We start from the raw sequence: 17,888 nt of genomic DNA, 5'->3' as shown, positions 1-17,888 counted from the left end.
TTCAAGACTTATCACATGAAGAGAGATTGAGAAGTCTGAATCTACAGACGTTAAAACAATGGAGGGAGAAAGGAGACCTGATTGCAGTGCATAGGATGATGAATAGATTAGAAAAAGTGGATCAGCAGGATTTGATAATAAGGGATTTAAGAGATTCAAGAGGACATGGAAAGAAGTTGAAAAGGCCACCTATAGAAGGGATATTTAAAAGAACAGCTTTCCTCAAAGAATAGTAGAGGCTTGGAATAACTTGGATAAAAGATATGGTTCATGTAAGGCAGATTCATGATTTCAAGGCCAAGTTGGACGATAGTAGATATAGAGACGGGACAGCACGAAGGTAGCTCTCCTTCCTGTATACCACAACTAGGTAAATACGCACATACCACATACTCATTTCAATGAATTTTAGTTTTCATTTTTAAGGTGATCTTCTATGAAATAGCAATGGGATATATTGTATGCATTAGTAACTTTATTTAGATTATTAAAAAATCTGGGTGAGATAGCTATCACACATAATGCTCAGTAATATGAGGCCATTCCTATCTTACCTGTGACATCAGCGATGTTAGAGTGCCAAGCCACAGCTGCACTCGGGTATGTTACTTTAGTTTTTAAATACAAGTTTCTTATATTTATGGGTACCCAGTTACATCCTAGTTTTCCTCAGCAACACTTGTCAGACTTTCTCACATACATAATGGAAAATTAAGTGTTAAGTTTGTAATGTTTCTGATTTAACAATAATTCTTTAATATAAATATTTGTGTTCAGTGCATGACGAGTTATTGTGGTCTCTTACTATTTAAAAGCTAAAATGAGCACAGATTCTTTATTTTGGATTCTATTTTTTCTAGCTTGAATGTGAGTAATCATGACAAAAGATGATAGGGATCTTTGATATAACCTTAAGATATTTAAGTGTGTTTTGTGGTTTCACAACAAGGTTCTTGAAATATCCAGCATGCTAATATTATGCATGTTGTGGAGGAATTTCAAGTTCCAATTTAATCACTTTAAGTATATTTGCCCTCATGCAACAGAAAACAAAATTGGTAATAGTAAATTACAAATGGTTGGTTAGATTGCCCACAAAAGTTTAATTTCCACATTTGAGCTTGAATTGTGTATGTGATCAAACTCAGGGATGTAAATTAGAGGTATATCTTTTTTGTTGTTGAATGTTACAAATGAATAGAAATTAGTAATGAAGTTTTGCATGGTTTTATATCTTAATTACTTCGTTTACTCATGGAAACATAACCTTTTCACCATTACTTATATTTTAATTTTCGGGATCAAAATGGTAATCTTTTGCATATTACTGTCAAGAGACAATCACCCAAATGCCATCATGTTTAATGTGCAGCATCTGAAATTAGCATGTTACTTTTCAACTTATATAAAAAAGTACTTGTAAAGGTTTCAGGAATAACCTGACACAACATGCAGTTTAAAGTTGATGTGTTGTAGATGCTTCACACTCTAAACATAAAGATTGTACTTTACAAGTTGTTTTTAATTGTTTAATGATTAATATGAAAATAGAGAGGCACCAAGTTAAGGCTGGGTTTTCAGTCAACCTATGAAATGGATTAAGTTGGCATCTATGATTGAAATATAAGAAGCAACTTCTTGTGAAACAAAGGTGCACTAAAAATCAGTGAATTTAAAGTTTTGTCCTTTCATATAGATGGCTTGTTGGTATAGATAATTGATTAATTAATTATCTGCAGAGTGAGCAAGGTCTTTCACTAAAACTGTAGTTTTTGATTGATTGATTCTCCTACGCATAATTATATTGCTTCTCCAGTAATGTATTGATGGCATACATTTTCAATGGTTTGCATAAATGGATACATACAAGATATTATATTTAATTTTGTATGGTTACAGATATGTTATAAAGTACCTCTATTTAGCTTGCCTGAAAAACAAGCATACTCAGTTTATAGATAAAGCTGGCATTATTGTGGTCCATACTTAAAGCATCATTATCTCAATGTAACATATAAGATGTATTATTTTTGCATAGATATACTCTATTGAAAAATGAAGCTAAGAATTAGGCAATACTAATGCTTAGCTAGTGTTACATCATACATAATGTGTGTTTAGATGTTTAACCAGGAAATGCAAACTAGATTTAGTAAAATAATAAAAAAGGCCCAAAATACCAGCAATGTATTGATAATAGTTGTGAGGAATTTTGCAATTTGTTATCATCATCCAAGGAAGTTTATTCTCCTTGTCACCATTGATAACCAAGAACTGGAAATATGGAATAAAATCATGGAAGTTGTGCCCCTTAATGAGAGAGGATACTTGAGTAATATATTCTGAGAGATTAAGTTATTTATTATACAATGTTATTTATTGGTATTTAATTGCTTTTTGCTTTTCTTTAATCCAGAATCTTGCACACATTACACACAATAAATTGTTAAGTTATAGCTCATTAACAACTAGGAAATCATTAAATTATAATTCACAGTTTTGTCCTTGGCAATGACTTTTCTTAATCTCTCGGAGATGAAGCAAGTAACGAAAGCATTTTCCCTCATACTAATGCATGCAAAGAGTAAGTTCATCCCAAATTTGTCAAACCCAACAGTCTTCAACAGTTATGTATCACTAATTTGAATGTAGTGCTAGGTAACAGAGAAATTATAACAGTTTGGCCTGACAACAATTTATTTTTATTCTTCAACAATATTTATACTGTTATTGATGGTCATTATTGGTATGGCTCATGGAGGATTTACTCTTGACGGTATTTTAATCAGTCAACAGTTTTAAATCACTTGCTGCCAGTGTGCCTATAGATTTTTTTGTCAGTTTAATAAAAACCCAGCTGCATTACTATCAAACTTTTGTAAATTATATAGCCTCTGCAGTGTCCTCTAAGCAAAGAGATAGTCATAGTGCAACTTTTTTTTTTTTCCTGCAGTTGTCAAATAAAACCATCACTTATTCTGCCTTCTTCAACTAAACTCTTTGTTTGCTAGCTGACATGAGCGGCTCTCGTGACTCCCTCACCACTCGTGACTCAGGTGATTTGTTCCCACAGTCTTTGATGTTTTTTTCTCTAGTTTGCTTCTTTTTATTTTTGTTACTGAAACAGTTTATGCTCCATTGTATACCAAGAGAAGGAAGAACTACCTGAATGATATGTGGTGCAATGATATCTGTAAAATGTTTTCTCATTTGCTTGGAATTTTCTGCCTAGTATGTCAATTTTTGTTATGATGCTATATAAGTGTTTCTCTCTCTCTCTCTCTCTCTCTCTCTCTCTCTCTCTCTCTCTCTCTCTCTCTCTCTCTCTCTCTCTCTCTCTCTCTCTCTCTCTCTCTCTCTCTCTCTCTTTCCTACCATATTGTGAAATAATCTCTCTCTCTCTCCTACCATATTGTGAAATAATCTCTCTCTCTCTCTCTCTCTCTCTCTCTCTCTCTCTCTCTCTCTCTCTCTCTCTCTCTCTCTCTCTCTCTCTCTCTCTCTCTCTCTCTCTCTCTCTCTCTCTCTCTCTCCTACCATATTGTGAAATAATTTTTTGTTTTTATTGCTTTCAGTATTCTACCTAGATTTGTGTTATTTCATAGATAACATCAAGGTTATGAGCCAAGTTATGCAAGTGTATTTAATTAAGTGTATTTGCATACCTATAACTATCATATTATTTTCTTCTGTTGATGTCTTTCATGATATATTGTATTTAGGTCATGAATCTTTTTAAAAGGTTGTAATAATGCATACTGTTATACATTTTTTCTTTTTTTTTTTTTTTTTTTTCCTTTAAAGCTTTAAAAGTTACCCAAAAATCTCACTGAAAGAGGAACAAGTAATTTGGATGTTTACACCATGATTTACAAAGTATATGTTGTTATCAGTATTGAGTAATGGAATAGTTCTCTTGCTCTCATACATAACCTAACAGCTTTGTGTGGCTTTTTCATGCACTTTAGACAAATAATGCATGTAACTGCACTGCATGACATATATATATATATATATATATATATATATATATATATATATATATATATATATATATATATATATATATATATACATATATTATTTAGTTGTACTTCTGAAAATTAGCTGTTATCAGTAACCAGACACCCAGCTAGTTTTGAATTTCTCTCTCTCTCTCTCTCTCTCTCTCTCTCTCTCTCTCTCTCTCTCTCTCTCTCTCTCTCTCTCTCTCTCTCTCTCTCTCTCTCTCTCTCTCTCTCTCTCTCTCTCTCTCTCTCTCTCTCTCTCTCTCTCTCTCTCTCTCTCTCTCTCTCTCTCTCTCTCTCTCTCAGATGAATAATTGTGTTCTGATGGCATGCTAGTGATTTTTTGTTTGTTTTTTTATATACCATAATTAATACTGATTTGCATAACACCAGGTTGGCAGGATGACAGCATGTGCTCCCGTCGAATGGATGACTATTGGGGAGATGGCTTCACATCACAAGCCTTCACAACAGGTCGTCGTGCAAAGTTTCCACCCCCACCCACCAAACCAAGACCCAAGGCCAGCCAAACCCTGAAGGTAAGCTTACAAATGTATGAAACAGTGCAGTGGACAAGGATGTTTTGGTCATAAAATATTCACTCATTTGCCTTAATGGAATGTGTATTGAACTTTAAAAGTGAATGATCCATGTGTATGTGAGTTAAATGATTTGTATTCTGGCATGAAACAAATTTGTACAGAATATAAAAGCAATACTGATAATATTTTTTATCTTGATTGATTTCCAAATGACAGTGATCAGGGAGGCAGTAGGTCATTATTCAATGTATGATATAAAAATTTTTTTACACACACACACACACACACACACACACACACACACACACACACACACACACACACACACACACACACACACACACACACACACACACACACACACACACACACACACACACACACACACACTCTCTCTCTCTCTCTCTCTCTCTCTCTCTCTCTCTCTCTCTCTCTCTCTCTCTCTCTCTCTCTCTCTCTCTCTCTCTCTCTCTCTCTCTCTCTCTCTCTCTCTCTTATTTCATATCCAGTAAAGTTTGCAAATACAATTTTAATAACTAGAAAAAAACTAAGTTTCTTAAAGGCCAGCATGAATTCACCCTTTCCTTCATTGTTGAAGGCTTTTGATACTTGATAAGAAACAAATAATAGATAGTAAGAGCTTCCTTGCAGTTATATATGGCTCTTCACCTCACTTCACCATCAGTAGCTCAAAAATAATTGTTGATGGTCACTGTTCCCATTATTAAATGTGTGCACAAATGTTGCATGAAGAAATTTACTTGTTATTATTATTGCTCTCTTTTTGATTTGTTCATTTTCATGTTAACTATTTAGAATTTTATTATTTGAATAACTCACAATTTGTACATTTAATTTGGATCTTTCAAACTCATTATTAGCCATTCCTTTCCCATATCATGGACACTTAATTTGATACCATCTCAAAATTGTAATTTTGCATCTTCATGACAATGTCTGAGCACTTCGGTGGTTTACTACCTGTGCTTCATTTCCTCTTATATGTGGGGATGCTCTTGTGAAATCCTAAAAACTCAGCCAGAGGGAAATCACACTTACACACATGCACACACACACACACACACACACGCTTGACTTGAATTCCTTCAAGAGGGAGGTTTCAAGACACTTATCCTTCAATTTTTGACTACTGCTTCAGACCCTATTCAGGGACCAGCATCTCAGTGGGCTCTCTCTCTCTCTCTCTCTCTCTCTCTCTCTCTCTCTCTCTCTCTCTCTCTCTCTCTCTCTCTCTCTCTCTCTCTCTCTCTCTCTCTCTCTCTCTCTCTCTCTCTCTCTCTCTCTCTCTCTCTCTCTCTCTTTTATTGAACTTTTGTTGCCCTTGGCTGGTGTCCCTCTTGCATAAAACATTGAAAAGCATCTTAAAAGGGAAAGATTTAGGTGTAATAATCAACAGCAGAAGACCATATAAATGATAAAGTAAGGAACAAGTGTCAATTGTTGGCAAATATGAGGATAGTGTCTTGATACATAGATGAGGAGGTGATTAAGAAAATAATCACAACATTTATAAGACTCAAGTATGCAGCAGTAGTTTGGAAGCTACATCTGAAAAACAAGCTGAAAAGATAAAGTGCAAATAAACAGCTACAAAATGGGTGCCAGACTTGAAAGATTTTAGCTATGAAGAAAGGCTTGACAAACTGAAGTTCCCAACACTAGAGAAGAAACAAAAAACAAGGTGACATGATCATGATGTACGAATATGTAGAAGGGAAAAAAGGACACAATAACAAATTGTTAAAAAAAGAGGAAATATAATTTTCTTGACAGAACATTCAGCTAATGGAATTAATTTACTGATAAAGTTGTATGTGCAAGGGGCACTCATAGCTTTAGAGATAAATATGGCAAATTAACTTTAAAAGATGGAATATTACAAGCTTGACTTAATCGTGTGAAAAAATACTATTACAGTAAAATCCCTCTTATCCGGCATCAACGGGACCGCTGACATGCCGGATACTTGAATATTACCGGATACTTGAATAGAAGTGAAATTATGTCCACAATCACCTCCCTACACTCACGCATCTTACCATAACAAAGATCAGCTGATCTGATCAGCTGCTTAAGTGTAAGCACAACACGCTTCCTCTTTTCTACAACTTTAGGCATGATGAAGGCGTCAGGCGATAAACAGTGCACATGCGGGACTGAGTCACTGAGTAAACACAGTGCAGTGGGTGGCGCGAAGCAGTGCGCTCTGGTGGACAGACTGGAATGAGACTGAGACTGAGACTCTGGGCAGACTGAGAATGTTCATTGTAGAAGAGGGGGACAGTTGATTATCACTGAAGAAGAGGGGATAGTTATCTAGAAGGTTGTGTTGAGTGGATGGGTGGAGGAAATGAATTTATGAGTCACTGAACAATACTAAGTTTGCTCTGTCCCAATCAGAAATTTTAGAGAGATCAGAAGTCAGGTATTTTGTGTCTTCCTTGCATGAGCTGTTTACTTCTTGAAGTGTTGGACATCTACAAAAAGATGCGGAAAAGTGTAGAGTGGTATCATCAGTGTAGGGAGTGGATAGGACAAGAAGTTTGATTCAGAAGATCATTGGTGAATAATAGGAAGAGAGTGGGTGACAGGACATAATCCTGAGGAACACTTTTAATAGATTTAGGAGAGGAACAGTAACTGTCTACCAAAGCACCAATAGAACAGTCAGAAAGGAAACTATCAGGTAGAAGGTTGTGAAGTGATAGATGTTAAAGAATCTTCCTGTTGAGGCTAGATTCAAAACTTTAGTGAGGTAGGAAATTAAAGCAATAGGATGGTAGTTTGAGGGATTAGAATGGTCACCCCTTTTTAGGAAAAGGCTGAATGTAGGCAGACTTACAGCAAGAAGGAAAGGTAGATGTTGATAGACAGAGTTGAAAGAGTTTGACTAGGCAAGTCGTGAGCACAGAGGCACAGTTTCAGAGAACAATAGGAGGAACCCCATGAGGTCCACAAACCCTCTGAGGGTTTAGGCCAGCAAGGGCATGGAAAACATCACTGCAAAAGATCTTAATGGGTAGCATGAACTCCTACTCCTTAGGCTACAACATTCATTTGCTAGCATGTAGGTTCATATGGTGGTGTCTGGCAATGCTAACACTCCCTGGCTATGCCTGATTGCATGAGGGATTTCAGTAGCCCACAGGCAGTGATAAGGGGAGGATGCATAGCAGTTATCTTGATTTACATAGCCAAGAGACTGATACATGGCAGTTTGAGTAACTTGCACAGTCAAGTGACTGATGCATGGCAGTTAGTTTGACTTGCACAAAAAAGGGACTGATGCATGACAATTAATTTGACTTGCATGGCTTAGAGACTACACAGCAGTTAATTTGACTTGCTTGTCCAAGAGACAGAGCTACTGCAGTTATTTTTGCAGGGCCTAGAAATCTATGCATGGCAGTTAACTTGCATGACTGACAAACAGCAGTTAGTTTGACCTGCACAACCAAGAAATAACACAACACCTGGTTCCCCTATATAAGCAAAACATTTTGGTTATGACTTAGGCAGAATAATGGAGGGAATTTAACATCAAGAATGCAGCCAGTCATATCTTATGGTGGAATCATGGAATTTTGTTAAAAACAAGCAAATATGAAATGTGTAGTCAGAACTGTTCACACATCAAGGAATGGACGGTGGGAGAGCAATGTTTTTATTTTATGTTGGTCAGCTGTGAAACCATGCTAACTTGTTCTACAAAGTGTTCAATTTAAACTTTGACACTTTAAATTTCATGATGTTTGCAGAGACCAGTCCATGTAAAATTTTTCAGGTTTTATTGTGATGTTTGATAATTTTTTTCTTTTAAGAAAGTTTGAATAGAAACTGTTTTGGAAATATGAGAACCTTGATAAAATCTGTTTTAATACATGAAAATTTTTAAAGCAAAGCACTCTCTCTCTCTCTCTCTCTCTCTCTCTCTCTCTCTCTCTCTCTCTCTCTCTCTCTCTCTCTCTCTCTCTCTCTCTCTCTCTCTCTCTCTCTCTCTCTCTCTCTCTCTCTTCTTCTTCTTCTTCTTCTTCTTCTTCTTCTTCTTGTCCAAATCATGATGATCATTACATATACTCTAGTCAATGTCATCCATGCATCATTTCTGTTATGAGGAAAAAATATTGCACACTAAAGTTTCATGAGGACTATGTTTTATTGGATGATTACAGGATGAAATCTGAAACAGTGGGCCAGTTTTTCATGTTAGCATGCACTCTTTCCTACTGATTTATGTTAATTTATATGATGTAATAGTAATTGTAATAGAAAATAAACACTATTGATATGGATTGCTACCATATATTGTGCTTACAAATAAGTTTGGGAAGGAGGAAATACATTTTTTTTATTTCAAAATCTTTTGCCACCAACTTTTAAAAATTGAGATTGTAGGTCAGTTCATACAACAAAGTGTCATTATAAGGGATTTCAGTGTCTAAATAAATCATGTCATTTTTACCTAAGACCAAAGTTATTGGATCATATCTACATTCATCTTGTTTCTACCATATCAACACAGTCAAATCATTCTTTACATCTTCAAATGATAATAGTATCCTTTTCTCTCTCTCTCTCTCTCTCTCTCTCTCTCTCTCTCTCTCTCTCTCTCTCTCTCTCTCTCTCTCTCTCTCTCTCTCTCTCTCTCTCTCTCTCTCTCTCTCTCTCTCTCATTCCTGTTAAGGTGAAATAAACACTTTCTTTGGGACATTGCAAGATGTGGTAGTGAAGGGTTGTGATTGCACTCGTTAACAAATAATATAACCCCATCAACAACCACTAAATTTTTTATAACATCAAAGTTAAAATGTCCTTTATTGTAATTCTAGCCAAAAATGACTTTTCAAGTATTTTTGATGGTGTCATAAACATGAAGACCATTTTAGCAACTTGGACGAGTCTTCAGTTTTTATAGGAAAATTACTATTTACAGCAAACATTAAATCTACACATATTAAGCTTGTTAAGGCTGTTATACATATGTTTATGAGAAGAATAATATGAAGTTTAGACAAAGAGGACAAAAAAATGTTAACTGCCAGGAAAGTCATATCGTAACTGTAAAATGAAGTACAGTAAAATCCCTCTTATCCGGCATCAACGGGACTGCCGACATGCCGGATACTTGAATAGAAGTGAAATTACGTCCACAATCACCACCCTACACTCACGCATCTTACCATAACAAAGATCAGCTGATCTGATCAGCTGCTTAAGTGTAAGCACAACATGCTTCCTCTTTTCTACAACTTTAGGCATGATGAAGGTGTCAGGCGATAAACAGTGCACACGCAGGACTGAGTCACTGAGTAAACACAGTGCAGTGGGCCGCGGGTGGTGCGAAGCAGTGCGCTCTGGTGGTGAGGGGGCAAAGTATGCCTCGCGCGGGAATTTTAATCGATTTTATGAGTACACATTGATTTTTTATTGATTTTAAGGCTCAGGGAAAAATGTGCCGGATACTTGAAGCTGCCGGATACTCGAATGCTGGATGAGAGGGATTTTACTGTACAATGATCTGTTCCCAACCACAGGTTCTCCATCTACTGTTATACAGTTATGCCCTAGTTCACCAAGCATGGGGGGTTCAGGTTAACTATAAGTGAAGAAAATAGTCTCATTTTGTTTACAGCAAAATCTTTGGAAAAACCTGGAGTACTTCCTTAGTAACAGACTTCTATTTATTTATTTATTTTCTTTATCGACTTTTCTTTCTTTATATATTTTTGTTTATCTTTTAACTGATTAATTAATTAATTAATTAATTTTATATTATTTTATTTTATTTTATTTATTTTGTGTGTGCGTGTGTGCGCCTCTACATTCTATAGGCTTTATTTCTCTGGACCAATTTTAATTTCCACTTGGGAAGGCTATCCCTTTCCATCAGGGACTGACAGGTCAAAGAGTGTGATTGTGTGTGTATGTATGTGTGCTTTGTCTTGGGCACCCCTTGTGGGATTGCTGGCTTGGTATATAGTATAGATAGAAATCTGGCTTTGTGGTAGCAGTGGCAAGAATTTTAGGGTTCTTGAGTAAACTAACAAAGACCTCAAATCTGTTATAATAAATAAACAAGTAAATAAATAAATGAACAATATCATAGGTAGCTATGAACCATGTCCATTAGATCCACAACCTTAGGAATCCATACACACACACACACACACACACACACACATCCTCTGTCTGTCAATCTATCCATCTATCTCTGATGCCTTGCAGCCCTGGGAGCATCCCCAAAGGGCATGGGTGTGACAGAAGAGCTTCCATTGTTCTCTATCCAAACATTCACTTCTTGCTTGTTCAAGTGCTTGGCCTCTTCTAACATCTCTTTCACACATGTACTCCTCATATACTCTCCTTCCATCTTCCAAGTAGTTGTTAACAACTTTGGCTTTCTTGACATACACTTTCTTTATAAATTCTTTGTTCTTCATCCTCTTCATATGGCCATGCCATCTCATTGTATTCTTTTTATCCATTTCACCATTCCACAGTTTATACCACTTAACAGGCACTGATACCACATTTCTCATTGCTCTGATCCTCCTATATTTTCACTTCATATGCCCCTCTCAGTTAATTTTCCTAAGCATGCCCTTGATTTTTGTGCCCTATTCTGCACGTAGCTGGGTGCGATAACCAAAAAATTTTTCATAATTGATAAATCAATATCGATAACCTTATTGGTGATAATCAATAATCAGTCAATAATTGGGATAAATTTATCACCCAATAAGGTGATAACCAATAAATCAGTAAATCCAAACTCCAATACTAGCAATAACAATATTAATGTTTTAAATTAGAAAAATGACAAACCCAAATTTTTTTTATCTTAATCTTGGAAAACTTAGAAAAAAATCTTAGAAAAAAAAATCAAATTCAAATGTTTTTCATCCTGTCTCTTCACTAATGAAAAATACTGTTTTAAGTAAAATTACTACATTTGATTTTGAAATTTTAAAACTTCAGCTTGCTCATGTTCCAAAAACTAAAAGTTTCGATTATAGGTACTTTGGAATCAAAAGTATCTGCTATACTGATGAATCGTTGAAATGTGGGAAAAATAATTACTGCATAACTGATAACCTAATATCATTATCATGATAAATTATCACTATAATTTATCATGATAACACCCACTTATAATTCCTGATCCATGTTTCTGATCCATATGTTGATGCTGGCAGGAGAATTCTATTCCTTAAACACAATTTACTCTTTCCTGATAATCAATAAGACATGTCTGCCTTTTGCAACCCTTTCTCTTATCTCACCATCCATTCCACCATGTTCTCACATATTTAAACTCACTCACTCCCATTCTTTCTCTCTCACCATTAAAATACAAATTTATTTCCATAAACTCACTGACCTCTTCCATTCTCTCTCTCAGTATTGAAAATACACATTTATGAACATAAAAGGGAGCAATTATAATGAACAATTTGAGCTATTTAATTCAAGGTGTGAAAAGTGGCTTTTTTAGCTGCAGCATAGACAAAAAGCTATCTGTTATACCATTTGAGATGTATCACCTCCTAATTCTAAGTTAATTTTTAAAACCCCTTCATAAAAGTGAATTCATGATACAGTGAAACATTTGTTTCTGGTCAACTCAATCATCATTTAACATCAAAAGCAGGTTTCATTGTGTATAGATTACTGGATTTTTTTTTTCATTTATTATTTTTTTATTACTGATATTAGATTGTGGATCATTTTTAGAATAATTTGAACCTTAGACTGAAGGGATATAACACAAAATCTCTCAGAAGTCATAATCTAACTATTAAAGTAAAATAGCTGCATGCACATTGACTATGAGTATTCCATAGCAGCAATAAATCTCAGTGGAGTCTATTTTATGCACCAAACACATTTATTTCTTATCCATATAAATCTTCACATACATTGTTGTGGAATAAATTCATAATAATATCAGAATTGTTTTATACCTTGTATATGCCTGGATTCTTCTAACCCTGTTTCTCTACACAATATTAAATTCAGTCATGGATTCACTAATCAAGATAATTTCCAGGTCCCTAACACCTGTGGTTAGGGAGAGAAGATGTAATTGATACCCACTGAAATGCCACATTGTCTCAAATATAAACAGACTTAAGCTGCCTGCTGATGTGGGAGATAGAGAGGTGGAATTAATTATATGAATTAACATGGGCCACCTTTCCCATTCCTCCACCACATGACACAAAGAAAGATGGCCTTACTTTCCCTGTCTCTAGTTCAGCCTTGTAGTTTACACAGTGTGGAGCTACCTCCTTATATTTTATTAGGTTAAACCATCCATTTGAATTTCTGCCTTTTTTTTTTTTTTTTTTTTTTTTTTTTTTTTTTTTTTTTTAGGCTTATTCAGGCTTCCTCATGTACTCAAAATGAAAATGTGCTTCACACTATTTATTTAACATTGTGTGTAGTGCATTCATAAAGTCTCATAGAGCATAATAACTAGTATTAACATCACTCATATTACTTGAAATTGAATTTTTGTATACATGCAAGGAGAGTGTATGTATAAACATGTATATTATGAAAGTGCTACAAGAAAATGGTTAAAATGAATATTAAAAAAAATAAATAGATAAAGTTTGATATAAATGTGAAAATGTTGGTACAAATGAATTGTCTATAAAGTTTGGGTAGATTTTTACAAAGGATTTGGATGATGTAATTGTGTAAAATTTAACTTTACTGAAAACAGTGGTTGTGTAACAGTGTTATCTCAAGGTGTATAAAAGTTTTAGCAAATTAGTGCCTCATAATGTGTGTGTGTGTGTGTGTGTGTGTGTGTGTGTGTTTATTTGTGTAATTTTATTTATGATTTTCCCTTGTATGGTTCTCTATCCAACAGTGCACCTTCATCTTGCGTGTTCCTTATAGTTCTTATATCATAGTAGTGCTACATGGCCACTGTTTTCCTGAATGTATTAACAGTGGTGTCCCATGTGGTTTTGTCCTATTACCCGTCCTTTCATAAATGATGATCTCAACCTAACTTTATTCTCTCTTGTGCAGATGACTCTTGTCATTTGTCAGATGACCAATTTAACAGGAATTAAATACTTTTTGCTAAGAAGCTATAGAAAGCCTCACTTCTGATCTTTCTGTAACATTTGAATGGAGCATGGCTAACCTTGTGTTTTTCAATGCCTCTAAAGCTCAATTTCTTATTTGTCCTTCAATGGAATATGGATTCCATGTATGAAGAACTCCACTCACACAGTTTTGTTAAGCATAGTGTAGAAAAGAGCCTTTTGCCTTATTTCTTCTCCTTTAACTTATTGTCTCAGTCTCTCACTCCACCACAATGTTGAATCACTTCTTATCTTGTATCATTTCCATGGTTACTATGTTCCAGAACTTAATAGCTGCATGTCTCCTCTCCCCCTTGGTCTCATTGCATAAAACTTTCTCTTCACACTCTAATTTAAGAGTTAACTTGTACCTTCATTCCTTCATACTTTTTAGTGGTAAGACCCAGAACTTTAGGACTGTTTTAATTTTTACTTTTTTTTTTTTTTTCTCTCTCATGTAGGAGGGACACTGACCAAGGGCAACAAAAATCCGATAAAAAAAATGCCCACTGAAATGCCAGTCCCATAAAAAGGGTCCAAAGTGGTAGTCAAAAATTGAAGGATAAGTGTCTTGAAACCTCCCTCTTGAAGGAATTCAAGTCATAGGAAGGTGAAAATACAGAAGCAGGCAGGGAGTTCCAGAGTTTACCAGAGAAAGGGATGAATGATTGAGAATACTGGTTAACTCTTGCATTAGAGAGGTGGATAGAATAGGGGTGAGAGAAAGAAGAAAGTCTTGTGCAGCGAGGCCACGGGAAGAGTGAGGCATGCAGTTAGCAAGATCAGAAGAGCAGTTAGCATGAAAATAGCGGTAGAAGACAGCAAGAGATGCAACATTGTGGCAATGAGAGAGAGGCTGAAGGCAGTCAATTAGAGGAGAGGAGTTGATGAGACGAAAAGCTTTTATTCCACCCTGTCTAGAAGAGCAGTATGAGTGGAACCCCCCCCCAGACATGTGAAGCATACTCATACATGGATGGATAAGGCCCTTCTATTAATGAAGGAGTTTTTGGCTAGTTGGAGAAGACTTGGCATGGTTCCAGGCAGAAATATAAAGTGCATGAGATTCTGGTGATGGAAGGCTTAAGTACCTTTTGTGGGCCACCTCTCTATCATGTATAGCACGAGAACAAGCTGTGTTAAACCAAGGTTTAGAAGGTTTAGGACGAGAAAAAGAGTGAGGAATGTACCCCTCCATGCCAGACACTATCACCTCTGTTATGCGCTCAGCACACAAAGACAGGTCTCTGACATGGAAGCAATAGTTATTCCAAGGAAAATCAGCAAAATACCTCCTCAGGTCCCCCCAACTAGCAGAGGCAAAATGCCAGAGGTACCTTCGCTTGGGGGGATCCTGAGGAGGGATTGGAGCGATAGGACAAGATACAGATATGAGATTGTGATCGGAGGAGCCCAACGGAAAAGAAAGGGTGACAGCATAAGCAGAAGGATTAGAGGTCAGGAAAAGGTCAAGAATGTTGGGCAAATCTCGAAGACGGTCAGGAATACGAGTAGGGTGTTGCACCAAAATTGCTCTAGGTCGTGGAGGATTGCAAAGTTGAAGGCTAGTTCACTAGGATGGTCATTGAAGGGAGAGGAAAGCCAAAGCTGGTGGTGAACATTAAAGTCTCCAAGAATGGAGATCTCTGCAAAAGGGAAGAGGGTCAGAATGTGCTCTACTTTGGAAGTTAAATAGTCAAGGAATTTCTTGTAGTCAGAGGAGTTAGGTGAGAGGTATATAGCACAGATAAATTTAGTTTGAGAGTGACTCTGTAGTCGTAGCCAGATGGTGGAAAACTCGGATGATTCAAGAGCGTCGGCACAAGAGCAGGTTAAGTCATTGCACACATAAATGCAACATCCAGCTTTGGATTGAAAATGAGGATAGAGAAAGTGGGAGGGAACAGAAAAGGGGCTACTGTCAGTTGCCTCAGACACCTGAGTTTCAGTGAGGAAAAGATGAGGTTTAGAAGAGGAGAGGTGGTGTTCTACAGATTGAAAATTAGATTTTAGACCACGAATGTTGCAGAAGTTAATGAAGAAAAAGTTAAGGGGGGTGTCAAGACACTTAGGGTCGTCGACAGAAAGGCAGCCCGACCTGGGGACATTTATGGTCCCCTCCCCAGATGGGGACTCCGAGGCTGGTGTAGGAGTCGCCATGATGATTTAAAAATTTTTTTTGAGTGAAGGGTGTGTGTGTTATTAGGTGCTTGTAGTTTTGTGTGGAGGAAGAGAGTTGTCTTTAGAGGGCAGGCTGTGACTGCCCCCTTGTGTTGTGAAACACAAAGGGAAACGTTCATTGAGGTCGCAGCTGGGTTTAATGATAAGTTCACAGCACCCCCTGAACAGTGCTTTAGACCTCACTTAAAATACTTCAAGAGAAGCATTGGGATGGCTGCAGAACTAAATTGGCCTTCATCTCAGATTCTCTTCACCAGTTAAATTTTTGCAGGGAAGCCAAATAGATTTCCCTTGGTTGACCTCCTTCATGTGTGTGTGTGTGTGTGTGCGTGTTTGTCTATATATATATATATATATATATATATATATATATATATATATATATATATATATATATATATATATATATATATATATATATATATATATATATATATATATATATATATATATATATATATATATATATATATATATGTGTGTGTGTGTGTGTGTGTGTGTGTGTGTGTGTGTGTGTGTTACTCTTCATTTTCCCAAATGTGAGAGAGCACTGTGCTATACATTTTTTTTTTATATCCATACAGAAATATTGCAAAATTAATAACAGCTATGACTTCCAAAATTGAGTTTGAACTGTCCTAAGACTACACAATAGCCTCTGTTGAGCTTTTCAGAACAATGCTGCCTTTCTGATTCTGTGTGCCAGATGATAGATAGTATGCAAGATGTGTAAGTTCCTTCTTGGGTTGCATTGATTTTGAATGGATAAGTGGAAGTTAAAACTTTATTATTTTCAGAAAATAATACCTTCCAATATATCTATGAAGGTTTCAGCTTATTTATGTATTTATTTTTATTTTTTTCTCTTTCTAACCTTTATTTGCATCCATCTACAGACACTCAAAAGTTTTGGATTGACACAACATGGAAAAATAGAAATAATGAATATGTACTTTCATTCTTAGGAATAAAAACTATGATTTATATTTCTTGAAAAATTTGCATGGCCTATTATAGCGTGCTTTGTAGGCAAACAAATGACTGAATATATGAACTTCCATTCTTATTATGGTGAAATAGTCTTTTTATATTTTCTTATTTCACTGGTTATGTGAGAATTGCATCTCAGTTTGACAAAATCAGGACTCTCCTTATAGTATTCAGCAGACATTATTTACTTGACTCAGATAAGCTTGAGAATGGCAGTACAAAGAAAATACAGTGTATTTGACACGTGGCCATTCCTAACTTGCAGACGTTCCAGTCCCTGAGTGAGGCAGTGTATCAGGTCACAACCAAGGTGTGTCACGAGGGCTCTGCCTATATATCCCCCACCTGGCTCTTGGCCCAAGCTTGTGTGGTTTCTTGCAGTCAATGTTTATTCAAAACTATATTTACTTTGGAAGAAATCATATTTGTGGCTGTTATAATCACCCACCTATTTGCACACATCCATCATCCATTTAACCTTCTCAACACACACACACACACACACACACACACACACACACACACACACACACACACACACACACACACACACACACACACACACACACACACACACACACACATGAATAACTTATTTTGCAGTCTAGTAGATCGGATTGGTCCAGAACCTTTAAAGTAGTACCAACAGGGGACTTTGAAATAAGTAATATATTGACTTATCAAAAGACAACTATAACTTTTTTTATGATATTTTACATGAAACAAGTAGTACACATGAAAGGGGACAACAGAAGAAAAATATTCTATCTGTTTGTCTATCTGTTAGACACCATGCTTCCTGTGGCATCATACTCCAAAGGGTTGTTCATGGCAGTAGAGCCTCCACCCTGAACACTCCCTTCTTACTTGTTCAGTCACTTTGCATCTATTAACATATCTTTATATATGTACTCCATTACCCTATCCTTCCACTTTCCACTTTACCTTCTTCTCTTATTAGCACCTTCAGTTTCTTTTCTTAACAGATTTCTCACTCTTCATCCTCTCAATATTGTCATACCACCTCTGTATTTCTGTCCATC

At 36.1% G+C, this 17,888-nt stretch overlaps 1 protein-coding gene across 28 annotated transcripts in view; it reads left to right on the top strand.

The window, feature by feature from the left end:
• The window catches only part of LOC135104468 (rho GTPase-activating protein 190-like), a 212,188-nt gene that overhangs the window by 127,298 nt on the left and 67,002 nt on the right, over positions 1-17,888 (top strand). For 18 of the 28 annotated variants that reach the window (XM_064011954.1, XM_064011950.1, XM_064011951.1 and 15 more), the window contains 3 exons: positions 3,012-3,056; positions 4,401-4,546; positions 17,111-17,155. In XM_064011954.1, the coding sequence (XP_063868024.1) occupies positions 3,012-3,056; positions 4,401-4,546; positions 17,111-17,155 (236 nt within the window). The remainder of the gene's footprint in view (positions 1-3,011; positions 3,057-4,400; positions 4,547-17,110; positions 17,156-17,888) is intronic. The other 10 variants (XM_064011960.1, XM_064011952.1, XM_064011959.1 and 7 more) reach the window with 3 other exon arrangements.

Source organism: Scylla paramamosain, chromosome 10 (assembly GCF_035594125.1).
Source record: "Scylla paramamosain isolate STU-SP2022 chromosome 10, ASM3559412v1, whole genome shotgun sequence".
In the NCBI taxonomy this organism is placed as follows: domain Eukaryota; kingdom Metazoa; phylum Arthropoda; class Malacostraca; order Decapoda; family Portunidae; genus Scylla; species Scylla paramamosain.
The sequence above is the reverse complement of the archived record's forward strand: the minus strand, read 5'-3'. Positions and strand labels throughout refer to the sequence as shown.